At 53.5% G+C, this 26,011-nt stretch overlaps 2 protein-coding genes and 3 non-coding genes across 30 annotated transcripts in view; 1 reads left to right on the forward strand and 4 right to left on the reverse strand.

The window, feature by feature from the left end:
* Positions 1–7,520, forward strand: part of FANCC (FA complementation group C) — a 218,832-nt gene extending 211,312 nt beyond the window's left edge. For all 11 annotated transcript variants that reach the window (XM_009456941.4, XM_024345774.2, XM_063788502.1 and 8 more), the window contains one exon: positions 4,761–7,520. In XM_009456941.4, the coding sequence (XP_009455216.1) occupies positions 4,761–4,904 (144 nt within the window). In that variant the 3' untranslated portion in view covers positions 4,905–7,520. The remainder of the gene's footprint in view (positions 1–4,760) is intronic.
* AOPEP (aminopeptidase O (putative)) overlaps positions 1–26,011 on the reverse strand; it is a 428,322-nt gene that overhangs the window by 46,126 nt on the left and 356,185 nt on the right. For 4 of the 16 annotated variants that reach the window (XM_016961203.3, XM_016961210.3, XM_063788501.1 and 1 more), the window contains one exon: positions 19,375–19,851. The exons of 4 other annotated variants lie outside the window; for them this stretch is intronic. In XM_016961203.3, coding sequence (XP_016816692.1) covers positions 19,591–19,851 — 261 coding nt within the window. In that variant the 3' untranslated portion in view covers positions 19,375–19,590. 8 more of the 16 variants (XM_016961204.4, XM_063788498.1, XM_063788500.1 and 5 more) reach the window with 6 other exon arrangements.
* MIR24-1 (microRNA mir-24-1) lies at positions 20,445–20,511 on the reverse strand. The gene has a single exon (NR_035721.1). It is a non-coding gene; the product is annotated as a microRNA mir-24-1 (primary transcript).
* Positions 20,992–21,087, reverse strand: MIR27B (microRNA mir-27b). The gene has a single exon (NR_035724.1). It is a non-coding gene; the product is annotated as a microRNA mir-27b (primary transcript).
* MIR23B (microRNA mir-23b) lies at positions 21,229–21,325 on the reverse strand. The gene has a single exon (NR_031960.1). It is a non-coding gene; the product is annotated as a microRNA mir-23b (primary transcript).

Genomic DNA, 26,011 nt, shown 5'->3' on the forward strand with positions numbered 1-26,011 from the left:
CCTGAAGCCCACTTGACTTGAGGGGTAAAAAAACGGTCCAAGTCAAAAGTGAGCACTCTTTGTGACATTAGATTTGGCAATGATTTCTTGGATATGATACCAAAGGCACAGCAATGAAAGAAAACAATAGATAAATTGGACTTTATGAAAATTAAAAGCTTTTATGCATCAAATGATACTGTCAAGAAAGTGAAAACACAATTCACAGAATGGGAGAAAAATATCTGGAAATAATACATATGATTAGAGTTTAGTATTCAGAATACATAAGGAATTCTTATAACTCAACAACAAAAAGATAAACAACCCAATTCAAAAATGGGCGAAGGACTTGAACAGACATTTCTCCAAAGAAGATGTACAAATGGCCAGTAGGCATGTGGGGAGATGCTCACAGAAAGGGCATGAGTGGTCAGGGAAAGGCAAAGTGCAGCGAGATGCACTGCACAGCCATCAGGATGGCTGTCAGCAAGGAGAGAAAAGAAACGCCCGTGAGGATGCGCGGGAACCGGAACACTCATATGCCTCCCGGTGGGGACGTTAATGTCGTGCAGCTACTGTGGAGAAGAATGGGGTGGTTCCTCAAACAGCCAAACTTGGAATTACCATGTGGCAGGCAGTTCTCCTAGGTCTATAACCCAGAGAGCCGAAAGCAGGGGCTGGAGGGCCATCTGGCCCAGTGCTCAGGGCAGCACTATTCTCAGCAGCCAGCAGGCAGAGATGGCCCAAACGCCTGTAGAGGGACAAGCAATGCACCGTGTGATCTGTACCCACGAGAGAGTACTGTTCAGCCTGAAGATGGAAAGAGGTTCTGACAGTGCTACAACATGAATGAACCTGGAAGACACTGTGCTGTTGAAATAAGCCAGAAACGAGGATGTTGTGTGAGTCACTTAGGTGAGGCACCTGGAAGAGTCAAGTCCAGGGAGAGGAAGTGCCAGAGTTTCCCAGGGCGGAGGGTGGGGAGTCAGTGTGGGGATCATGGAAAGGGGCAGGAGACGGCTGGTGCTGATGGCTGTGCAACACTGTAAACATACTGCATGCCACCAAATTACACAAATGGGTAAAATAGCACATTTTATGTATATTTTACCACGATTTAAAAAAATACTCATCTCAGAAAAAGCACCAGCATGCTGGCTCTGGGAGTTTTATTTTTTATTTTATTTGTACTTTTGTTGACGTATACATACAGAAAATACACAGCTTGATGAATTTCACAAACCAACAACACCTGTGCAGCCAGCAGCCAACTCAAGAGAGGAATATTCCCAGTCCCCAGAGGCCCCTCCTGCTCCCGTCCAGGCCGGGCCTGACTGAAACATGAATGTCCATGTACAGAAAGTCCCCGTAACATGACCCACCTGCCAAGAACCAGGGCCAGGAGATTGTCTCCATCCTGGTAGGACAGTCCTGTGGAGCGGGCCCAGGCTGTGCCTCCCAGGTGCTGGTGTCTCAGCTAAGACGGATCCGAGTCATGAGGGCGGCCCAGGGCTAAAGACGACTGGCTGCCACATGCCAGGTGCCACCTCTTTGGGCCCGGCCCCAGCACAACGAGAATACTTTCGAGAATCTATTGTGTACTCTTATAAAATGCACACCTGCAACAATGCGGCCCAACCTAGAGGGTTTTACACTGAGCGAAATAAGCCAGACGTGAGAGACAAATGCATGCTCTTACCTATGGGTGGGATCTAAAAAGTCGAACTCACAGAAACAGTGGGAAGGTGCTTATGGGGGGCTGGGGAGGGGCAGCGGGGAGATGGTCAGCCCTGCCCTGTGACAAGGACAATTCCAGCTCAGGCACTTCCTCCCCAACCCTGTGGCCCGTGTGAGTGGAGAAGGCTTAGCAGCAGGGGTCAGCATGGGAGTTTGGTGGCTCCAGCCCTGCCCACAGGGTGTGAGAGAAAATCACCCAGAGCAAGCACCTTAGAGACACCCAGGTCTCTGCTTCAGTTATCCTGATACCACGTTTCCATCTACTCGGAGGAAACTTTCAGTCCACATTCAAAGCAGATCGCCCTCAAGACTGGGCCCAGAGACACTGCTGGGAGTAAGCCAGATGCTGCAAGGGTCAGCCTGCGTCCTGTGCTGGGCAGTCCCTCCTGACACGTGGTTCAGCCCCTGCTGCGGATCCACACGGGAACCCTCAGGAGCACAGAGGGCCCCAGTGCTTTGTCATCACATCCCCCAAGTCAGTTCCGCCACAGAGAAGACACACACAGCAGAAGCTCATTCCCAGAGCAGACGCCAGTGTGGCACTCATGCACTGACTCTGTCAGGGACGGATGCTGGCCATCTGGGCACCCATCGTGGTGAAAGCGCCTCCTGGGGGCTGTCCTTTCGGATGTTTTGAAACCATCTTTATTGACACATCAGTCTTCCTAGTGAGAAGCCTTCGCTGCGGTGGCCGCGTGGCAGGGAGGGCCTCTGGGGAAGGATCCCTCCCACCACCCCTGCCTCTCCTAGCCTTTGTCAGTTCCTCTGCCAACAGCACCTTGGAAAGAGCCGGGTCTGCTTGGCCCACGAGCAGGTGGTGGCCAGATGGTTGCTTTGGTGGGACGGCCTTTCCCTCCTGCAGCTTGGGTCTCTCCACCCTCAGGACCTAGCACGAGCGCAGCCACCTCCCGGCTGGTCCCAGGCTCTGCCCTCTATCTTGGCATCCAGATTTGGAGAGCAGTGCCAGCTCAAGGCAAAGGCCACTATCTCTCTTCAGAGCCCTTGCACCCTCTTGGAGATGGCTTGAGCGAGTGGCTCCATCTGACCTAAAGGACGCACTGGTCCTGCAGCCCCATCTGCCCACAGCCTGCTTCCTGTGTGGCCTCTGCGGTGAGCTCTGCGCAGTGGGCTCTTCTCCAGGCACCTGGAGGCCCACTCCTCGGCTGTCCCGGAATCCTCTTCTCTGACCTCGGCCCTCCGATTTTCCCCAGAACGCCATCCACGAGGCCCTGCCCAACGTCCCTGCGGTTCTCCTGCCTCTCTGGCTCCTGGCCTCTCGCCAGGCACTCCTCTGCCTTGCCCCAGCCGTCCACTTGCTCCCTCACTTGTGCCTGCAGGAGGCCGGCACAGAGCAGAGGACTGCGTGGAGTCCACCCCTGGGGCTCCACCTCCTGTCCTGTCCTGGATTCACACTTCTCCCTCTCCTGCCTCCTGCTGCTGGGCCACAGCAACAACAGCAAAAGTTAGCTAGATTCCGAGATGCAGAGTTCAATTCTGTAGTCGTTGAACTCAAAATGAATTGAACCCACTCGGTGCACCAGCCAAGGCCAGCAGGGAGGCAGGTTTTCCAGGCGGCTGCAGGGCTGCGAATTTTTGCATGTGACTAGAGAGCTGGGAAGGGGCCCACCCAGGAGTGTTGGTGTTTAAGGAAGATGCAAGGTTGGATTTGTAATGACAACTCGGCCTTTCTTCAGATATGGCCAAGCCCATCAGCATGGGCATGGCCAGCCCCTGAGCGGGGGACAGTCCTCCCGCTCAGGGTCTGGGTGGTATATTAACTCTGAAAGGGGTCCACAGCAGGCTCACATTGTTTCCTTGATGAAGGACAGGCTGCATCTACCGAAGGCCATCAGCACTATGTGCCTGTCATTTCTGAGTAAAAACCAAGTGATAGCAATACAGACGCCCAGGGACACACTGGCACGTGCCTGGGCTACAGCCGGAGCCCCCGTGCTGGCTGCACTGACCCTGGCGGGCTTGTTGCAGGCCGGCTGCAGGCCCTGTGTGCTGCCAGCTGGGGCCGAGGAGAGCGAACGTCATGGTCCACACCACGTCGTTTACTCTTAGCTCTGCGTCCCCACGCTGCCATTCACACAGTGCGCATGCGACAAGAGGCTCCCTTTAGTGGTGGTCAGGAGGTGGAAGGCCCAGTTCTGAAGGGTGTCCTGGGCTGTCGGACCTGAGGCAGTAAAACCAGAATAGTCCTGGGAAAACCAAGGCAGTTGTTCACCCTCCCAGAACGGCCCAACCCTTCCAGAGGAAGCTGACCTTGGGCTGCTCTGGCTAATTAAACATTTGCGGGTTCTGTATAAACTGACACACACTAAGTGAATATATCGGTTACTCTTTGAAAAACTTAAGCCTTCTTAATACTGCTTGTGCTTAAAAAACCATAAATTCCCCACACAACTAAATTGTAAGATTCTCACCCTTCCCTTTTTTCTTAACCGAAGTTTTTAGGAAAATACTTACAGGCACCAACAAGTACGAATGCCTTGAGGCTGTGTCTCCTGCTCTCCCGCAAGAATCAGGTGTTAAAACCTTAGAGGCCTATTAAAAAGCAAGTAGGTCCGGTTGCTAGCCCAGGGATGCCAGGGGCTGTTTCTGTGAAAACAGGTGGTATTTTCCAATTATCATGTTCGTGTGAGCCTTTTGCAGAAAGTCAAGCCACAGCATGCTCATTTGCCTTTGTTCCCCACAGTGGATCATCCCACAACTTGTGACTGGCATTCTGAGAAGCACTTCTGACTGCAAGCAGCGCTTGTTTGTGGCCTTTATGAGTCTAAGGCTGTTGGCAGCTGAGCTCAATGCGAGGAGGCTCGTTAGGAAATGGCACCGCTCACTGTGTAGCCAGCCTTGGAGACAGACTTGCTGTGCTAATCACCTTGCAAACAAGAGCCCCTGATGCTTTACTTTGGAACTGATGGAAATGCTGGATAGGGCTTCTTTCAGGGACTGGGTGGTTATGGTCCGTCCCTGGACAAAGGACAAATCTGTCTGGAAAGTGTTTTAATTTGCCTTCTCTTCTGTCCTGATTGCAGATGGCTCACACTGCTGAGATAACTCACGAGATCATTGGCTTTCTTGACCAGACCTTGTACAGATGGAATCGTCTTGGCATTGAAAGCCCTAGATCAGAAAAACTGGCCCGAGAGCTCCTTAAAGAGCTGCGAACTCAAGTCTAGAAGGCACGCAGGCCGTGTGGGTGCCCGGCATGAGGGATCAGGCTCGCCAGGGCCACAGGACAGGTGATGACCTGTGGCCACGCATTTGTGGAGTAAGTGCCCTCGTTGGGCTGTGAGAATGAGCTGTACACATCTTGGGACGATCTGCTAGTATCTATTTTACAAAATGCAGAGCCAGGTCCCTCAGCCCAGACTCAGTCAGACATGTTCACTAATGACTCAAGTGAGCCTTCGGCACTCCTGGTGCCCGCCCGGCCAGACCGTCAGCTTGATAATTACTAAAGCAAAGGCTTGGGTGGGAGAACAGGTTTCTAGTTTTTACCCAAGTCAAGCTGCATATCTATTATTTAAAAATTCAAAGTCTTAGAACCAAGAACTTGGTCATGAACCATTAAAGAATTTAGAGAGAACTTAGCTCTTTTTAGACTCTTTTTAGGAGTCAGGGATCTGGGATAAAGCCACTGTCTTGCTGTATGGAGAAATTCTTCAAGGGGAGTCAGGGTCCCTCAGGCTTCCCTTGTGTCTCCCTGGACCTGCCTGACAGGCCACAGGAGCAGACAGCACACCCAAGCCCGGGCCTCCGGCACACTCTTTCCACTCTGTATTTGCTGAATGATGCTAACTGCTACCAAAAGGCCCTTGGGACATCAGAGGAGCCGGCAGGCGAAGGTAGAGGATGTGTTCCAGAAACATTAGAAGGCAGGATTAATTCAGTTAGTTCTCTTGTTAAATGGAAATGGGAATTGGAAATTCCTGATAAAGAATTGGCCTGGCTGGGTGCAGTGGCTCACACCTGTGATCCCAGCACTTTGGGAGGCCAAGGCAGGGGGATTACTTCAGCCCAGGAGTTCCAGACTGCCTGGCTAACATGGCAATACCCTATCTCTACTAAAAATGCAAAAATTATCGGGGTGCAATGGCATGCATCTGTAATCCCAGCTATTCAGGAGGCTGAGGCATGAGGATCTCTTGAACCCGGGAGGTAGGAGTTGTAGTGAGCCGAGATCGTGACACTGCACTCCAGCCTGGGCAACAGAGCGAGACCATCTCTTAAAAAAAGGCATTGTTAGTGTAATCTCAAGGTTAACGTTTATTTCATGTCAGTACAGGGTGCTTTTTCCTTTCAGGGACATTCTGGAATTGTATTGGTTGTACATTCTTTTGTGTCTATTCTGTTTGTCAAGTGAGTCAAGACTTGCTTTTGTCCATTTTGATTTGTGTGTATTAGTCTGAGTCTTGGCTCCGTTTTGAGGTATGAGCAAAGTTTTGCTGGATTAGAAGTTAACCTTTAGGGAAATTCCTTATTTTGGTATGTGGCAATGCTAATAGATCCACCTGAAGATCTGGAAAATTCCAGGAACTTTTCACCTGAGCCTTTCTTCTGAGAAATGCTGCAGTCAGAAGGGTGTGCTGGTAAAGTATTTTGGTGGCAGCTGCCATCATGATCATTGCTTTCATATAACACGCTTCGTGCCATCATGATCCTTGCCTTCATATAACAAACACGCTTCGTCAGAGGTGTTGGGGTTGAAAAAGGTGCTGCATGCTTCACTGGAGTTGAGGGCCTCTCTCCTGTTCTGACTTTGAGCCAGAACTTGTGGCTGGGCCATGGAAGCTGTGACTCCTCTGTGGACATGGTGGCAGCAGGGAACCCCTAGAGAGAGGGGCCACTGGGACCAGGCCTCCTGTTGTGGAGGGACTCCTGGGACAGTCCTCCACCCTGTCCTGTGGTCCTGTGTACAGGGTTGGCCTCTTCCTCCTCCCCTGCCAGGCCTCTGCCCATGCCCCTTCCTTCCTTCTCCTGGGACTGGTGAAGCTAGGCATCTGGAAGACTTCTTCCTAGCCTGGAAGCCCTGACCTCGGCCCATCTGCAGAATCTCCCAGTTCCTTCACAGCTGCCGAGTCCTCTCGCGGGCGCGGTGGAGGCGGCCCTGCCGGTGGTGCTTTTTGGGCAGCCAGGGGTTCCTGGGTGGGAGGACTGTCCCTCTGGGGACGTGGCACTGAAGTGCCTGCTGGCTTCATGTGGCCCTTTGCCCTTTCCCAGCCTGAGAGATGTTCAAAGGTGGGGAGCTGGGGGAGCCACCCCTCAGCCATTCCCTCCACCTCCAAGACAGGTGGCGGCTGGGCAGGCACTCTTAAGCCCACCTCCCCCTCCTGTTGCCTTCGATTTCGGCAAAGCCTGGGCAGGTGCCACCGGGAAGGAATGGCATCCGAGATGCTGGGCGGGGACGCGGCGTGGCCGAGGGGGCCTTGACGGCGTTGGCGGGGCCTGGGCACAGGGGCAGCCGCAGGGAGGCAGGGATGCCAAGGCGTGAAGCCACCCTGGAAGGAGCTGGACCGAGGTCTTCAGAGGTGCGACAGGGTCCGGAATCTGACCTTACTGTAGCAGGAGTTTTTCTAGACTCTCCCTGATAGTTTAGTTTTTGATAAAGCATGCTGGTAAAACCACTACCCTCAGAGAGAGCCAAAAATACAGAAGAGGCGGAGAGCGCCCCTCCAACCAGGCTGTTATTCCCCTGGACTCCGTGACATCTGTGGAATTTTTTAGCTTTAAAATCTGTAATTTGTTGTCTATTTTATTTTTTCATTCTAAATAAAACTTCAGTTTGCACCTAATGTTGTATCCATTAAATATTACAATCCTTCTCTCAGGAAAAAGCTCCCCCGATGGCCCCAGACAGTGGAAGCTTCGGGCCTCAGGAAACCTAGATGTGCCCTGGAAGAGACCGAGGATGGCTTAGCCTCTGGGCCTGGGAACCTTGCTACTAAATACCTAAAAACTGAGGGTCCTGTCACCAAGGAGGAAGCAGGAGGACAAGGGCAGGCATCTGGCAGGGCCTGCTAAAATCAGGTTACATGCGTTTCATATCTGTTTTTTCTCTAAGCCAGGCTTGACCATAAGCCTCACTTGAATTGTTCTGTCTCTTCCCTGATCCCTGAAGCTGAAGGCCTCGTCCCACCAGCATAGCCCACCCACTCTTGCTCGCTCCGTTGCTTCACAGGCTGCTGTCCCCTCCTCCAGCCCCACAGGCCCCTCTGGGAGGCATGAGTGATGCGGCCAAGGCGAGCAGCACCGTGGCCACCCCCAGGACCCCCACTCCAGTGGGGTTTCCAGCACTCCCCATGCTTCCGGCTATGGGACACTAGGGCCCCTCTCGGGGTCAGGAGGGCGCCTGAGGGAGCAGACAGGAAATGCTAAGACACTCCTGAGGAGCCTCTCACTGGAGCAGGCATGGTTGGCAGGGTTTCGTGGTTTGTTCTTCACCCTGTCCTGCGTGGTGTCTAAGTGGTGGGACAAGGTGCTAGGACAGAAATGGGAGCTAGTCCAGTGGATGGGAGGAAGCCGAGTTTTCTGTTGAAGTGGAGAAGTTACGAACAGGGCCTTGACAGAGAAGCCAGAGAAGAAGGGACCTTGGTGAGCCTGGCAGAGTGAATCCACCCGAAATGCTGGGAAGTCAAAACCGAGCCTGGCCTTACGCTGCCCAGAGGACGGCGGATGCACTGGAGGATTTGCACAGTGGGAGCAAATGTGAGGAATGTTCTCCTTATTCAACAAGGAATCCAAAATTTTTTTGCTTTCCAAGGAAGAAGAGAAACAGTTCCCCGTGCTTCTCCCCTCGCCTTTTTCTTCCTCTGTTTCCAGCCCAGGACCACCTCCCCCAGCCCGGGGGCTCGGGTGCTAAAGTTCTTCCCTCTGCCAAATGTTGGGAAATCCGTAGATTTTGTCCAAAAATCCTAAGTCATTAATCATCGCTAAGCCATTTTACAACCAAAGAACAAAAATTAAGATACAGTAAGTACATAACATGTCTTCAAGCCTCCTCCTAAAATCCAGTTCCACAATTTGTTTATACCATGGGTCCAAATCACACCCCTCAAGCCCAAACTGGTAACGGAGAGCTCATAGCAAAGGCCTTCCCTCCCGCTCCTGTCATGGTGTCTTACTGCACTTGCTGTTCTGGGCAGGGAATTTGTTCACCCAGGACTTTTGGTTGCAAGCAACAGAAACGTGCACTGAATGCTGAAAGTAAAGGGGAACTGATGAAAAAGGTATTGGGCTGACGAGGCCTGGTGTGAGCCAGCCAGCAGCAGTCCCAGCCTTGCTTCAGATGCTCTGGCAAGGCCAGTCGTGCTGCCCAGCCCTTCCGGACCCCACTCCAGCCGGGAGAAAGGCCCTTGTGCCCACTCCTTTCCGCACCCCTGCCCAGGTGCATCAGATGGAGGAGCCTGGGTCAAAGGCCTGCCAGGGATGCTAGGAAAGCACGCATCTGGCTTCAGCTTCTTTAACGTTATTGGGTACCTTGGATACCACCAAAGGCATCAGCCAACTACAGGAAGGGGCCAAACACTGGGCAAATGGAGACAATAAAAATGTCTCCAGCTCATTACAGCATCTATACTTTAGCCGCCAGAGCATTTTAGAAGGTTGCGTCCCATGAAACAGCCCAGCAGCTAGCACCAGAAGAACAGGCAGAGGTGAGACGTTTTGTAGGCACCTAAATCTGGGTTTCTTAAATGCAGCACCATGAGCACTTTGGACCAGATGCCCCCCTGTTGTGGGGGTGTCCTGTGCACTGCAGGGTGTTGGCAGCATCCTGGCCTCCACCACTAGGTGCCGGTGCACCCCTTCCACCAGTGGTGACAAAACTTTCTCCAGACATTGCCCAATCCCCTTCCAACCGAGGGTACTGCTGTAACTGCTGGCCTCTCCCTCTGGAACGACATCCTGGACACAGACACTAAAGGTTGTAGACACAGCGAATAGACAACCTGATTCCAACATTCATATGGACAGTAAACGTTCATGAACAGCCAGGCAAGCTCTGAAAGTGAAGCGTCATGAAGCGTACCACGCACTGACACATACTTTGGTGTGAGGTTCTCATGAAGGGAAACATGGGTGGGGCTGAAAGGGCCCCCATGGCTGCAGCCAGCGGCCAGCTCTCAGGCCTCATGGGCCGACCTCCTCCCAGCTCACATGCTCCTCCTCTTCTCCTGACCCCCTCCTGGTGGGCGCCCTTGGACTCCACCTAGAGGCTGGACCCTGTCCTGCCCGTGGCTTCACATGGCATCTCTAGGCAGAGGGGCCACACCTGCCCCTGGATCGCCGGCCCAGAGAGCCCGCCGCCTGTTGGGCATCACCACTGGCGGTGTGAAGACCCTCTCTGCTTACCACATCCCAGGCGGGCCCACCTGCCCCACCCACCTCCCGCACCCACCAGCTCCCCATGTTGCCGATGGCCATTCCATCCTGCCAGGGACTCAGGGCGAGTTCTGAAGCCACTCTTGACCCCTCCCTTTCTCCCACCTCCACATCCAGCCCGTCGGGAAGCCGGGAAGCTGGCCCTCTGTCACTCCCCGCTACTCACTGCCTAGGTTTCAGACATCATCTCCCGCCGAGTAAATCACATGTACATGTACAGAATTTAGTATAAGATAAAGACATTGCCATCAACGGGGAAAAGATGGTATCAGGAGTAAAACTGTTACAGAATAAGCTCCCCAGCCCTCTGCCTTTCCCAGCATCAGCATCTGGAGCATGGCTCGTTCTGGGATCTGTGTGTTCCGAGAAGCCTCTAGCGGTTCCCCTGCTTGGGAGAGGCAAGGAGGCTGCAGCCACTCTGGGGAGATGCTGTATTACTTACTTAGATAAATAAGGATTTAGCTTATAAAATTGAAGCTTCCCTCCTCCCAAAATGCAGAAAGCATTTTCTGGTCTTTCATTTAGAACTTCTTTGTTCCTCAGTGGTTTGCAGATGGTCACACCCTGTCCAGCCCCGGCCACTCCCTCCCGGCCCACCCACACCCCTGCGTGCAGGTCACTGCCTCAGGGCAGACTCTCCAGTCCTTTGGAGGGAGGAAGGGGAGCTGCGAGGATGCCGATCTCGCGAAGTGGGGGCGGGACCCAAGGCTCCAGCGCATCCCTGCGGACTTCCATGCCTCCTTTCAGGCCAGGCCGTGGGGACCCCCCACGCATCTCCCTTGGCTGTGTCTGCCACAGGGAACCCTTTCCATGCCCAACGCAAAAGCAAGAAACCACAGGAGAAAAGGCGGGTAAAACTGGCCATGCAGAAATCAAAAGCAAACTCACCAAAGTATCTCAATACACATGGTAAACTGAGGGAAGAAGTATTTGCAGCATATGAAAAGAGCGAATTTCCTAACTTCTAAAGCTCTTCTACACATCAGTAAGGAAACAACTGCCAGCTCGAGACGCACGGGCAGGGACACACACGACACAGGGAACGGGACGGCAGGGGCTTTTCCACAGCGTGGCAGAAGCCCAGGTGCTCCCAACCATCTCCACGGCAGCTTGGGAAACACTCAAGGCTGATGCTCCCCATGCTGATGACAGAGTGCGGAACAGGCAGAGGAAGGGACAGGAAACTGGTACCACCTTTTCGGAGGACAGCCTGTCAAACATCCAAATTTATCAGCACCATAAGATAGGGTGAAAAAAATCAAAATAGAAAATTGACTCTGGAAACAGTATGGTAACCTAGAACTCTGATCTATCCATTCTGCCTCTAGATGTTTACCCAAAAGAATGCAAAGTAACAGCTGAGGAAATCCTGGATGCCATGTTCCTGGCAGCACTCTCCTGGACAGCCAAAAGGCAGACAGCTGCATCCGCCAGCAGCCAAGCCAGTGCAGAAAGGAAACGCGGTCTGTGTGTATGGCAGGATGGTCCTCAGCCTTAGAAGGCAGAGATCCTACACTTTGGGAGGCCCAGGCAGGCGGATCACGAGGTCAGGAGTTCAAGACCAGCTTGGCCAACATGGTGAAACCCCGTCTCTACTAAAAATACAAAAATTAGCTGGGCATGGTGGTGCACACCTGTAATCCCAGCTACTCGGGAGGCTGAGGCAGGAGAATTGTTTGAACCCAGGAGGCAGAGGCTGCAGTGAGCCAAGATCGTGCCACTGCACTCCACTTGGGCAGCAGAGTGAGACTCTGTCTCAAAAAAAAAAAAAAAGAAAAAAAAGAGGCAGAGATCCTGAGCACGCCACAGCATGGAGGAACCTGGAAGACTTTATGTTAAATGAAATCAGCCAGACATAAAGGACAAAGATTTTATGAATCCTCTCATATGAGCTCCCTAAAACAGGCAAGCCTCAAAAGACAGGAAGCTGCATGGTGCTTCCCAGGGACCTGGGGGAAGGGAAGTGGGGCGCGAGTGTTGAATGGGTCCCATTTCACTGGGGAAGATGAAAAAGTTCTGCAGGCGGATCGTGGTGAGCTGCACAACAATGAAGACACCGAGGCTGCTGAGCTGGGTCCTGACACATGGTTATACTGGTCAATCTTATGTGTATTCTGCTGTAATAAAAGCACTAAGATCGAAAAAGATTATATATCCTTTCTCCAAGGAGCAGACACCCAGTTCTCCTGACCCCACTCCCTCCACTGCAGACCACAGGGATCCACACTAGTGCGCACATCTAGGGCTTTCCCCGTGGATATGCCGGCGCCTGTGCGTGTGCAGGATGCGACAGCCAACAACCACTGGGGCAACTCAGAGGTTCACACAAAGATATAAATGAAAGGAAACAGAGAGGGAGGAAAGGGAGAGAAAGGAGAAGAGCAAGAAAGGGGTGGGGGAGAGAGAGAGGAACGAGAGAAAAAAAGGAAAAGCCTGCGTGCAAGCAAGTGCACACTCTTACCCTCGAGCCCGGGCCTGCTGTCCACTTCACACACACTGACCCAACAAAGTCAGCTGAAGCTTACAGAGGAGGAAATGCAAACACAGAGGCCGAATAATGTGCCCAAGGCTACACTGAGGCCATCTAGCAGGGCTGGGACTTGAACGAAGCCCACAGAAGGTGGGGTGTCACTGCCTCTCGAGTTACAGCGCGTCCATGCAATGCAGCCATCGACACAGAGAAGCGAGCGTTGTGTACGTGCCAATCTAGACCCGTGTGAACACTGTGCCACCCTCCGTGTATAAAGCAGGGCCTGCACACGTGCTTGCCGGCGCCAGGGTGGAGACGGTAATCAACTTCATTATAGTGACTTGGGGAAGAGACTAGCTGAAAAGGCAGAGAAAACTTACTTTTTGTTTACATATTACCTATATTTGTTTGCATGTGTGATCTATGAGAAAAATAAGTTGTTATCAAGTATGCAAAGGAAGACTCTTGTTTGCTCTAAGAGAGGGCTGCTGTTAAACGCTGCCCTGAAGGGAAGGAGGCCAGGCACCATCTGTAACTTTAAAAGGAGACAGCGCCATCTCTGATCCTTGCACCGTAGTCAGCGTGGTGGTGCTTTTGTTTCTTATTCACAGGACTTATGTTCTACCATTGGACAGAATTTTCTAGAAAAAGTCTACTTACTATGACTGGACGCATGTGCCCTGACATTTGTTGGGCCATGACCCAGCTTTCCAAAGACCCATCCTCCATCTGCCAGGGCCCTGTGCTCATCATGGCTTTCCTCCTGTACGCAAGTCCTCTGCCTCAGCTGTGCTAAAACCAAGTTTCTGCAGTCACTTCCTCCACAGCTTTTAACTTAGTAAAGCAGATACAATCATCAAACTATAGCTCCTTCCCCGTAAATTATCTGTGTTTTCTTTACAACCCAACATAAACGCACACTTGTTCCATTCCATCAGCAATCACTGAAACAGACTCCGGCCTCATCTCTGAGTTATGCCATAATTCATGTTCTTCCTGAGCCTCCCTCCCTAAACATAACTGCAGCTGAAGTCCCTGGGGACTTAAATCATAGGGTGAGAATGCAGAAACCTCAGGGATCATGGGTGAAGAGTGTAGTGTCTTAGCCACAGAGGGCTTCCTTGACTCCTGCCTTTCAGAGCTCGCCATGAGCGTCCAATCCAGTCGTCAGGACACGCACTTCTGTTCTCAGACCTCGTTGTGGCAAGGGAGGACTATGAGAGCAGAAAGGAACTTTCTGGAACTCAGGACTCTTGGCAGTGAGTCAGGGTCTGACCATGGGCAGCTTCAGCACCCCACCCACACCCCGCTGGCAAAAGCACCTCCTCGGCTGTGCTTTAAAGTGGCGGACAGATTCCACAAAGGCCCAGGCTGAAAGAAATTACAGGCAGAAGGAGCACAAAGAAAGCTTAAGAAAATGGAAACCACAGGGTGCACACCCAGTCGCCTCTGTGCCCCAGACAAAGCCACAGATGAGCTGTCTGGGCAGGCGGCCCCAGGCAGGATCAGAGCTGGGCACTCCTCTCCCAGGTGGGGAGCCTGTGGGAGACTCAGAATGGACAGTCCCCCTGGGAGCAGCCCCAAGCCCGCCCCCAGGCCCCACTCAGCGACTGCAAGGGTCAGGTAGGGGTGGCAGAGCAGCCAGATGCTGGGTGGGCCCAGGCGGGGGTGGGAGGCTCTGGTCTTTACAGCAGCTCCCCCTGGGCCCACCCCCTTTAAGTCCTGGGGCTGAGAAGCCAAACCCTGACCTTGTTTTATCTCAACAAACACCGCAGGGACCGGTCTGGTTCCTTGTAAGCTGTTGGGACTAGACAGAACTCTGTGGTCAGAGGTCTTTCTCTGCATTTCTGCATTTAGCCCTGCACTGCCTCTCCCTACTAGTGTGTGTGTGTGTGTGGCACACACACACACACAGCCTTGAACAGGCTTTTGGTGCCATCAGCAACTCTCTCAGGCCACAGCCTGGTGACCGAAGCTCTCAGCCTTTCTTCTCTTCTGGATCTATGTGAGAACCACGGGGCATCAACCCCCTTTTCCCACCCCCAGCCCCAAGAGTGGCTTCTCAGGCTGGGCCTCCCATGGGGGCTGCTGGGGTGGGGTGCGCACATGCACACATGCCAAGTTGGTCTTGGGACATCTGTGGCTTTACGGTGGTTTCCTTCCACCCCAGGCTCGGCTGCCGGCCTTTCTCACACCGTCTGGTTATCCAACTGGAACAGGAATGCCTATCGGGTGATCAGTCTCCCAGACAGCAGGGAGGGTGGGAAGAGATCTATAAAACCCTGCCACTGAATAGTCACAACTGGCCTCTCCTCACTTCCACCTTGTAAATCTCCAGAGCCCAAGCAGCAAGGCCAAGGTCACTGTCCCACGGGTGCTGGGAACGACCCTGGGAGGTCCAGGCAGCCCTTTCAACCTCCAGCCCCCCCAAGCCTCTTGGGTGGCCACCGTCTCCGTGCCCCTATACAGAGTGACTGTCATGGCTGGGCCCTGCACAGAGTGAGCCTGCAGTGGTTCAGCCCAAGGCACTAACTAACCAAAGAGCCACCACACTTTAATGTCAACCCCTGACAAAGTGCCAGGCAGCACCCCGCTTATTCTGGGGAATGGGGTGTGGTGGGCCCTGCGCACCCAGAGTTCTGCTTGGAAGGAGCCTCCCAGGGCAGACTGTGGCCCCTTGCCGGGTGGGACTGCCTTGCCAAGGAGCCCTCCTTCCCTGCCAGCACCTCCCCTCACCCCCACCCATGACCCACACAAGTCCTCCACTGGCCCCATCTATAGAACAAGGACGTGCTTGGTCTAGAACTTGAAACTCTAAACAAACTGTCCCTTGAAAGCGGCCCTTGGCCTTGCTTTCAGCTGCTCTGTGGGTCACAGCTGCCTTTGGTGAGGTCACTGCGGCACAGGTCCCTCCCCTCGGCCTCCCCCAGGCCCGGCCACCGGCTGTTGCAGGCTGAATCGAGGTGGAGGGAAGCCGCAGCCTCCCTGGACCCCTCTTTGTCATTGAGGGCAGGTTTTCCGTCAGGGCTGTCTTGGGTGTGGCTGGCCTCCCTCCATGCTGCAGGCAAGGTCACCTTGCCTAGCATGGAGGCTATTATTTCAATATTTTGGTTTGAAATTCCAATAAACATAAATGCTTTAAAATCCTTTAATCCTCAAAAGGAAGCTGAGCTGGGACCTGACCATCTTCCCTGGTGTTTCTTTCCTGTATCCTCCCTCGCCCCACTTTTTGCCTTTGTCCAGCCAGAATTCCCTGCCCTTATACCCTGGCTGTGGTCCAGAGCCCCGGGCTGGGGAGGTCCTCCTGTCCCCTCAACCCCAGCAGGGAGGCAGGGGCTGCCTTTCTAGGCCGGCCCCAGGGTGCTGGCGAGGCCTGCAGGCGACCAAGTGCAGGGTGTGGTCACTGCTGCTTCCTCCCTTCGAGGGGGGGCCCTCTGGGCTGGGGTCACCCTCAGATGCCCTGGCTACCTTCCCTCCCGCAGCAGGCCCTGGGCCCGGGCCCAGCCACAGGTTGGCGCAGCCTGTGTTCAGACAGCCGGAGGCGGCAGCAGGGGACATGGTTTAAAACGTGCTGGCCTCTGGACAAGTGCCCTGCACTGGGCTGCCCGGCTCCTGCGGGCTGAAACACTGGCATCTCCGCGGCCTCGGGGAAGGACTGGACCCGGCATCCGTTTGTTCTCCTGGAGGACAGTGGCAATTAACCCATTAACTTGCTGCCTCTCCCTGATCTTTTATTAAACCTGGCAAACCCAGTTAACTGTTCGTACCTACCACTCGGGGGACAGATGGCCCTGTGACGTTGCTAGTGGCTGCAGGCCACAGGGGCCAGGGTGGCGTGTTGCGGCCTCTGCCCTCCAGCCCCTCAGTGGCCCTTCAGTGCCATTCAGCCCCACGCAGCCTCAGGGCATAGCCATGGGGCTCCCCCATCCCATGGCATCTGCAAGTCATTTTAGAGCCTAAGAAAGCCCCGTGTGAGCAGGTGTTTCTTGGCTTCTACCTAGACAGGGAGCTGATGTGTCTTGTGGGGACCCTCCAGTCCTGGGTCCGTCTGTTCAGTGGAGGCGCTGGCTTGTTGGTAAAGAAGGTTGTTCCTATCAGTTTCTTACAGCCTGTTGCAGGGTGGGGGGAGCTAATATCTTCACATCTGATTGAGAACCTGTGACAGGTCCCACCCATGGGTCGGCCGCGGGGAGCTGCTGAGCTGAGGCTGGGAAACAGCACTTAACTGGCGGATTCAAGTTCAGGTTTCCATGCTTTCCAAAGCAGCCCGTGCCCCCACCCAGCCTGCCCTTCCATCAGACTGGATTAGGAGTGAAGGCCCAGGGGGGCCTCTCAAGTCTTGGCTGCTGAGTGTGACAAGACAGTGTCCCCAGGAGTGCCTGGACATGGAGGCTTCAGCAGATGTCAACGAAGGGCCCACAGCTGGGGAGGCATTGTGGCGTGGAGGAAAGCTCTGAGCCATGTGGACCTGCGTTCAAACCCTGCCACTTGGCAGATGAATCCACAGTGGGAACTCAGGTTCCCCAGCACACCCACATCGTGCTCTTCCAGACAGCCCGTCTTCATCCAAAACTACTGTGTCCTGTGCAGACACCCCTGCTCTCCGAAGGCGCTATGGCTGGGCTAAGGCAGTGAGCGTTCTAGCCTCAGTCGTCACACGCCCTTTGATCTGAGCTAGTTTCTGATGTGATACCTCACTTAAAAATGGAAGAGTACTGGTCACATCTGTCTCCTACTGACCCCGAGACCCCGGTTTGCTCTCAGGCTGGAATCTAGAGGCCTCTCTGCCAGGCCCTGGGTGGAGGTTCTCTCGAGTCTCTTAGGAGATGCCAGAGGAGCAGCTAGCAGAACCCATTCAGAGTCAGCTGAGGCACGGGTGAAGGATGCCGGCGAGGGCAGTCGCAGAGCCTCGGGGAGCCTCCTGCCTGGACAGAGTGGCGGAGCTGCTCTCCGGCTTCCTCCCTCCCTCACCTCCAGGGGCAGCCCCAGCACGGGCAGGGTGCCCCCAGGTCTGGAGGCAGCAAAGGCCGACTCCTGGCAGGACCTCAGTCAAATCCGTGACAGCAATGTCCGGTTCTGATGAGGTCCACCAAATTTATGCCACCCACTGGCCAGATCCCCGGTGGTCAAAGCAAGTCACAAGACCCGGTCACTCACAGGAGCCAGGGGATTAGTGGTCTTTGTGCAGAACCCCACCTATTCAGCAGTTCAGCTTTGCTTTAGTGGTTTCTAAAGAAGATAAAGCATGGCTTTCACTTTTTGGAAAAGCAAGGTCACCCCAAACCACTGGGCCGGTGAGCCACCCGCAGCTCTTGAGAGCTCCAGGTGCCAAGCATCTGCACACAGTGGGAGTGGGAGCCTCGCAGGGCAGCGCGGCCAGTACTCCCACGGTCCTTCCTGGCTCTGCCTCAGTGAAAGCCAAACACACTTAGAAAGCGCAGAGAGAGAGAGAGAGAGGCCGGGTACAGTGGTTCACGCCTATAATCCCGGCACTTTGGGAGGCCGAGGCAGGTGGATCACCTGAGGTCGGGAGTTCAAGACCAGCCTGACCAACGTGGTGAAACCACATCTCCACTAAAAATACAAAATTAGCTGGGCATGGTGGCGGGAGCCTGTAATCCCAGCTACTCGGGAGGCTGGGGCAGGAGAATAGCTTGAACCCGGGAGGCGGAGGTTGCAGTGTACAGAGATCGTGCCATTGCATTCCAGCCTGCGCAACAAGAGTGAAACTGTCAAAAAAAAAAAAGAAAGAAAGGAGGAAAAAAAAAAGGCAGCAGCACACAGAGAGAAAGCATCGTTCATTCTAAGTCTCCACAGGAAGCCACGGTCGTGTATTTATTCAAACATAACAGTCAAGTTCCGAGCCATCCTCCACGATGGCACAGCCAGCTATACAGTCCCACGCAAAGGCATGTGACAGAGAGCAAATCCTAAGAACGTTCTGGAATCAGTCACTGGGACAAGAAAAGAGAGTTCTGGAGACCAAGGCCTCCCAGTCCAGAGCTTCTAATGAGATCCATGGTAGAGCCCCACTTCACCCCAAACAGGCCAGAATTTGTGCTGCCCCCTGGAGCCAGGCAGAGGAGACTGTGGGTGTGTTCAGGTGCACTCAGGCTCAGCCCAGCTTGGCACAGGGCCCATGGCTGCACCCGTTCCTACAGCCTTCTCCAGGCATTTTCAAACATTCTGCCCCATGGACAGTGCCAAGGAAGCTCAGTGCCCAGCTTCTGTCTATACCCTAAACCTTGTGGAGAAAGAAAAATCATACCACCAGACTCCCACGATGCCTGAATATGCCCAGGCTCTCCATTTTATCGGAAGAGAGTGCCCCACGCGCAGCCAAATTACTTTTGTTTTCAGGCTTCAAGAGAACTAACACTACCTTGAAAACAACAAAGAAACTAGTGAGGTGGGGGGAACACCAGAATGTGGAGAATACCTTTTTCTTGTACGTGCTTTTTTTTTTTTTTTTTTGAGATGGAGTCTTGCTCTGTCGCCCAGGCTGGAGTGCAGTGGCGCAATCTCGGCTCACTGCAACCGCCACCTCCTGGGTTCAAGCGATTCTCCTGCCTCAGTCTCCCGAGTAGCTGGGATTACAGGTGCCCACCACCACGCCCGCCTAATTTTTTGTATTTTAGTAGAGACAGGGTTTCACCATGTTAGCCAGGATGGTCTCGATCTCCTGACCTCGTGATCCACCCACGTCGGCCTCCCAAAGTGCTGGGATTATAGGCATGAGCCACCACACCTGGCCTTTATTATTTTTAAACAGTATGAAATTTAGAAGCAAACACGTATACAAAAAAAAATCCATTACATTTATTAATAATATATCTTAGATTCTCATCCCGTTCTTTTAAATGGCGCCCACTGGTCTCATACAGAGGAGCTGTGTGACTTTCTGGAATTATAGAAATATCCACATCCAGCCATGTGCTGAGCAGACCAATGTAAAATGTTCAGCAGGTTTTCCAATGTCTCTTGGATATATTTAATCATCTGTGCAGAAGAACTCAAAATCTCAGAGCAGCTCCACTCCAGATCCAGGGCAGGAGGCAGCCTCCAGGGAGGGAGGCTGTGTTTACGAGAATCTGCCTTTTGTGTGTGCCTGGCTGGGACCAGCCTCTGGGAAAGAGAAGCACCAAGACGTGAACAGGGCTGTGGGCCGATGGCTTTAGCAGCCACATAATCCCTCCTTTGATGTCCAGGGTCAGTTCGAGCCTGGTCCCCCAGGCTAGGAGGAGACGAATGAAAGAATCTTGCTGTGGTCTTTCCTGCAAAGGAAACAGCAGTAACATTGATTACCCAGTCACCGGGAGGAATTCTTGTGAGCGCGCACCTCTGTGTGCCTTTGCTCTCCACTTTCGAGAGAGGACTTTAATCACAGGACAAGGAGGAGACCCAGGCCCATTTCAGTCTCCGGGACGGGTCACAGCGAGCCGTGTGACGCTGGCCTGCTCACACGTGGCCATGACACCAGCAGGCTGTACTCAGGCTTTGCGTACACAATAGCTGCTAGGAGTACCCATTTCAGACCCGCACCCACTCTAACTGTTCTCAGAAAGTCTCAGCTCACCTCGCCGTGGGAGAGCTGGGCCCTGCCTCCCTTACACATGGGGGCAAACGGCCCCCTGCTGGCACTGTGTCCTGCCTTCAGGCCTGGGAGCTCTTAACTTTCTGCCAACAGGGTTTTCCAAGTCTACAAACCCCCACGCCGCAGGAGCACATACAGATGACTGGCACCGTGCTGCCGCCGGGCCGGGGTGGACGCGGGGTGGACGCGGGCCTGTCTGCCGCGAGTGGGAGCCCCAGCTCTCCTGAGCCTTGGGCACTTACAGACACGAAGGCTTTTTGCTCAAGGGCTCGACTCCTGTTCCTGCTGAACTGAGCCAGTGTGTAAAATGAGAACTGATATCAGCTCAGTAGGCACCGGAGGGCGGGTCCAATCGACAGCCCGGAGAAGCAGCGCCTCAGCTGGGAGCTCCGTGGGCACCGTCTGCTGGCGCAGGAGACGCGAAGGCCTGGACTGCAAATACAAGAGAGAGTTCACCGCGCCCAGAACAACAGGAGCTCCTCCGAAAGCCCCGCCCCGCCCCGCTCACAGCCATGAGCCAACACATGATTTCACTCGACTTAGGTGATGCATTTGGTTTTAGTTTTTTGTAAGAAGAATTTTTGCAACTTTCAATACATTTGACCTTTCAGACAGATGTCCGATTAGTGGATGTTTCTGTGGACAGACTTAAGGACTCAGTACATGGCTAGCATTCCCAGCAGGAGACAGTGCATCCTTGGGGTCAAGTGGTCTCTCATCCTCCAGGATCGCGCTCCGCACCCAAGCTGACTGTGCAGCAGCGGCCGGCCCGTCAGCAACGGCCTCTGCCCCAGCGGCTCCAACTTAACTGTCCCCATCTCACCTTCTCTTCAGGTGCAGAACTTAGCCACTGTGAACAAAGCGGAAACCAATCACTGTTCACCAATCAGCTAAGCTCTGCACCTTGTTAGAGAGGTCATCGCTGGGCATAAATAAAGGGACGGTGACCGGTGAGCATCTTCCTCAGCTGGTGGCTTCTTTTGTTTCCAAAGAAGAGCTACGAGATGCACCTGTTCTCCAATCTGCAGTGAGCGCGACCACGGTTTCTGGAGGAGCAGCCAAGGTCGTGGTTGCGTGGTAATCCCTGGCAATGTGATTTTAATCTTAAGTCACAAATCAGCATGCCAGGAACCCAAGCAGCCAGAGCACCTGAGAGCAGCGCCGCCCCGTGCTGTCTGCACACACCGGGCTTCCGCGGAAGGACGCCGGCGACACTGCCGCCTTCACGCCTGTTATGCTAGCAAACAGGTGGAGTTTCTGTTTGTTGTTCGTTTAGTTGGCATCCTAGAGGTATAATTTCTTGAATCAAAGGGACTCCAGAGATGACCATAAAAATGCCAGTGCAGCTTTGGAACTGAAGAAAAATGCAGGGACCGGCCATGCGACACACACAATTGCTAAAGGCAGCTGTCCTTGCTATTAGTTTACTGCCTCTAACCCTTGGGGACAAGATCCCTTCTCTCCAGGCAGATTCTAGCTGCCCTGGGAAGGCTTTGGGGACTCTCAAGTCAGGAGGTCCCCCTGCTGGAAGGGGCCCTGGGACAATCCCGGCCACTGTTCCTCATGGGGACTGGTTGGGGGGCAGGCTTGCAACCCCTGGATGCATCTGGAGGGGTGGGGACAGGATCGAAGATGCTGGGGAGGGGGAAAAGGGAGACTTGTGACCAAGATGACTCCTTTGCCTGCCTGAGCAAAAATTCCCCATAAAGAGTGGCGAGGGGTGTGCCCTGTGGTGCTGCTCCAAAACCTGCACCAAAGGGAATGATGAAAGGACTAGCTGGCCTTGTAGTTTCACACACTTTAACACGAACGCCACGAAATAACAAAACGAAAGAGAAACACCATTTACACTGATTACTATTATGAGGCCGGCAGTGAGGTAAGTGCATAGTCTGTGTGCCGCCAGCCCGTCCTGGAGGGGAGCCGCGTCAAGTCTGCAGCAGGCGTTTCGCTACGAGACGCTCAGTCCCGTTTCCCTTTCCTGGCACACATGGTTCCTGACTCTTCTGGAAGAATATGATCATGCTTCGGAAAAACTTTTTATTTCTTTTCATTATTAGAGTTCTTTCAGATAAATAAGCTACTGAAACACGTTACACAGAAATGGTTTTCATAAGCACAAAACATTAGAAGAAAACTCAATGTTCAAAACTGAGTGAAGAATATCAACACCAAATATTCAATATCCATGAAAAATTATAGAGAAGCTATAACACGAAAAATGCTTCAGATTTGATAAAGTTTTTTTAAAGATACAAAATTAGACATCCCCTATTAATATCATATAAAACACTGAAGAAAAACGGAGCAGACACAGAAATGATGATGATTGTTAGAGAAAAAAAATCTCACAGCTGTCCTAACAAAACCTTATGTACTACTGCTAGGTTGCTTTAATAGTGTAGAAACCCATACTGAGCAACTAACTGCTAGGAAGTAAATCTAACAGGTTAATTCCAGGCACAATTAACAGAGGAAGTGATTTAAATAATCTAGGACTCACTCCAATAGAAGCCAGGGGAGAAATTCTGCTCCAACACAACAAAGCAAAAAGTAGGACCTGCCCTCAAGACACAGGGTCATGGAGGCCATATGCCACGTGTGCTGTGTGCGCCGCGTCTGCTCTGTGTGGTGCATGCGCTGTGTGTGCTGCGTGTGCCGCGTGTGCTGTGTGGTGCGTGCACTGTGTGCAGTGTGTGTGCCACGTGTGCTCTCTGTGGTGCGTGCGGTGTGTGTGCTGTGTGTGCCGCAGGTGCTCTGTGTGGTGCACGCGCTGTGTGTGGTGTGTGTGCTGCATGCAGTGTGCGCTACATGTGGTGCATGTGCTGTGTGTGCTCTGTGTTGTGCATGCGCTATGTGTGGTGTGTGTGCCGCGTGTGCTCTGCGTGGTGTGTGTGCTGCGGGTGCTCCAAGTGCTCTGTGTGGTGTGTGTGCTGCGTGTGCTCTGTGTGGTGTGTGCGCTGTTTGGTGTGTGTGCTGTGTGTGCCACGTGTGCTGTGCGGTGCGTGCGCTGTGTTTGGTGTGTGTGCTGCGTGTGCCACGTGTGCTCTGTGCGGTGCGTGCGCTGTGTTTGGTGTGTGTGCTGCATGTGCTGTGTGTGCTCTGCGTGGTGCGTGTGCTGTGTGTGCTGCGTGTGCTCTGTGCAGTGCATGTGCTGTGTTTGGTGTGTGTGCTGCATGTGCCGTGTGTGCTCTGTGCAGTGTGTGCACTGTTTGGTGTGTGTGCTGCGTGTGCTCTGTGCGGTGTGTGCGCTGTGTTTGGTGTGTGTGCTGCCATGTGCCGTGTGTGCTGCATGTGCTCTGTGCGGTGCGTGCGCTGTGTTTGGTGTGTGTGCTGCATGTGCCGTGTGTGCTCTGCGTGGTGCATGCGCTGTGTGCCGTGTGTGCTCTGTGTGGTGCGTGCGCTGTGTGGTGTGTGCTGTGCGTGCCGCGTGTGCTCTGTGTGGTGCGTCCACTGTGTCGTGTGTGTGTGCTGCATGCAGTGTGTGTGCTACGTGTGGTGCATGTGCTGTGTGTGCTGCGTGTGCCTGGAGAGCCTCCTGCCAGCCGATGACCAGGCGTGGACAGCCCAAGGAACCTCCAATTCACACATGGCTAGAAGAAAACATCTGCTTGCAGAAGCTAGGCTTTGGAGTCACACGGCCGCTTAAACTCCTGTATCAGCCGTGACCCTGAAGACCGGACCAGCGCTTCTGCCAGGCTTCCCATTCCATCTCTAAACCTACTCAAGATGTTCCCCCACAATTTTTGTTCCAACAGATTATAAAACCTGAAGTGGCCAAAATAGTGCCAAGGAGCGCCGCTGTGCCTCCAGGTGGACAGCCTCTGCTTCCCGGTGACTGCCACAGCCAGGCAAGGTGCTCCAGGGACCCTGGGCTCCCATACCAGCCCAGCACCCACTTGGCCAGTTACTCTCCAGGCCCTGGGCCAGGGAGCCGACTATTGATGCTGTGGGTAGTCTTGGCTAACTATTCGGCTTACTGATTTAGTTGGCTCCTAAGAGGAGTATCTGGTTAGAACTAAATGACAGAAAGGAAAGGGAGAGAATCACCTCGTTAAAATAACATTTCGGCCACCACCTGGGCTGAGGACCTATCCATCTGCTCCTTGGTCCGCTCGAAGCACCTACGGGCGAGCTGCTGCTGTCTGGCGTCCTCACTCACCATCAGCTCCCCGTAGAGGTACACACCCATGGCCTGCAGGGCACAGAGGCCAAAGGGCATCAGGCGAAGGTGTGGGTACCCACACACACGCACACATGAGCTCAGTCTGTGCTTGTTCCACACACACTTGCTGGTCTAGAAATTGCAAAGACCCCAGAGAAGACAGAGGCCGTGGGCTGACTGTGCTTTTGGAAGCTGCAGTCTGCAATCCCTGTCTCCTCCTTGTACTCAAAACCCCAAGGAATCCTCAGCTCCCAATTCTCTATAGACTCTGACGATTTCACTGGTGACAGAACGATGAGCGGGCATTCCCACCATGATGGCCGTGTCAGGAACGCTCTGAACAGACAGAGATGGTTCCCAGAATTACCACGCGGAGAGCCTGTGTGGCATTACAGACACGGGACTCCTGCCCCGCAAAGTGTGTCCCTAGGAGTAGCTGGTCTGAGCTCACCCGGGAAGTCCTTCACCTGCCAGGGAAGCAAAGAGCACAGCAGGCAGTAGCCGCGGCAGAGACACATCACGATGCCCGCAGAGACGCCCACCCCGCCTGCGCCCTTTCCTCCACAGCCCTGCACCGCAGCCCGCACCGGCTCTGCTGCTTGGGAACAATGCCACAAACACTCATATCTGCATTTTTCCTGTATTTTTAAAATAGCCAAGGACGTTCTAGAAGACCCAAGGGCCCATCTGGATCTGCCTACTCTCTTGTGCCATGCTTAGTTATGCCACGAGTTACACTCCGCTGGAGTAAACTAAAAGAAGGGTCTCAAAGACATCGCAAGAGCAAAACTTCGTAGTTAAGAGTTCAAAAGTGCTTTCCCAAAAAAGTCCAGACATGGTGATCCTTATTTGTCAAAGATCACAATTCTAAATATACTGCAGTCATTTCTGGTCTTTAGAATAGACCATAAAGTTGCTCTTAAATTTTGTCCTTCTTATACTCCTGTATGTTTTTCCAGATACCTCTTGCTCTGCTGTGCAAATGTGACATTTCTTCTGGTACAAAGGCATGTACTTTTCTTTGTAGGAATAATGAGGCCTCAGGCCTCACTGGCTGGCTGTCCCCCACACTGAGACCCTATCAAAAGTCCTTTTGTTTGCCTCACTCCCACTCTCCACCCCAGCTGGAAGGCAGCTCCATGCTGTCACCCACAGTGCTTGACAGGCCACTCATTCAGAGGCAGAGGGGGTGGAGAGTGGGGAAATGGGGAAGGCGTGGGAGGCTGTGACGTGTTACAGGACACACCTGTTGGTGACCTGACACACTGCGGACATCAGAGGCGGCCGATGAAGGTCTCCCCAGATCCGCTCCCACACGCACACTGCCTGTGAGCTCCTAGGAAGGTGACTGCTGTCCCTGGTGAACAGTGAGAAAAGTTCTCATGGGAAGGAAACCCACCTAGCACAGCACGGCAGGTGCAGGTACAGACCGAGACTGTCCCGTCGGGGCTCTCCCAGTCTGACTTGCACGTGTACTTTAAATGAGGGCCACTGAAATCAGGGATCTACCCCACGGCGTCACCAAGGGACACGCATGGCCTAGCAGGTGCTGGAGATGCCGTGAAGTGTGAGCACGCAGCATCGGATGACGTGTGGGCCACAAGGCGGCATTGAAGGTGCTCAACTCAATCCTTCAAAGACATTGAGAGAGGAAAAAAGCAGCTCAGAAGAATCA

This window comes from Pan troglodytes, chromosome 11 (assembly GCF_028858775.2).
Source record: "Pan troglodytes isolate AG18354 chromosome 11, NHGRI_mPanTro3-v2.0_pri, whole genome shotgun sequence".
NCBI lineage: Eukaryota > Metazoa > Chordata > Mammalia > Primates > Hominidae > Pan > Pan troglodytes.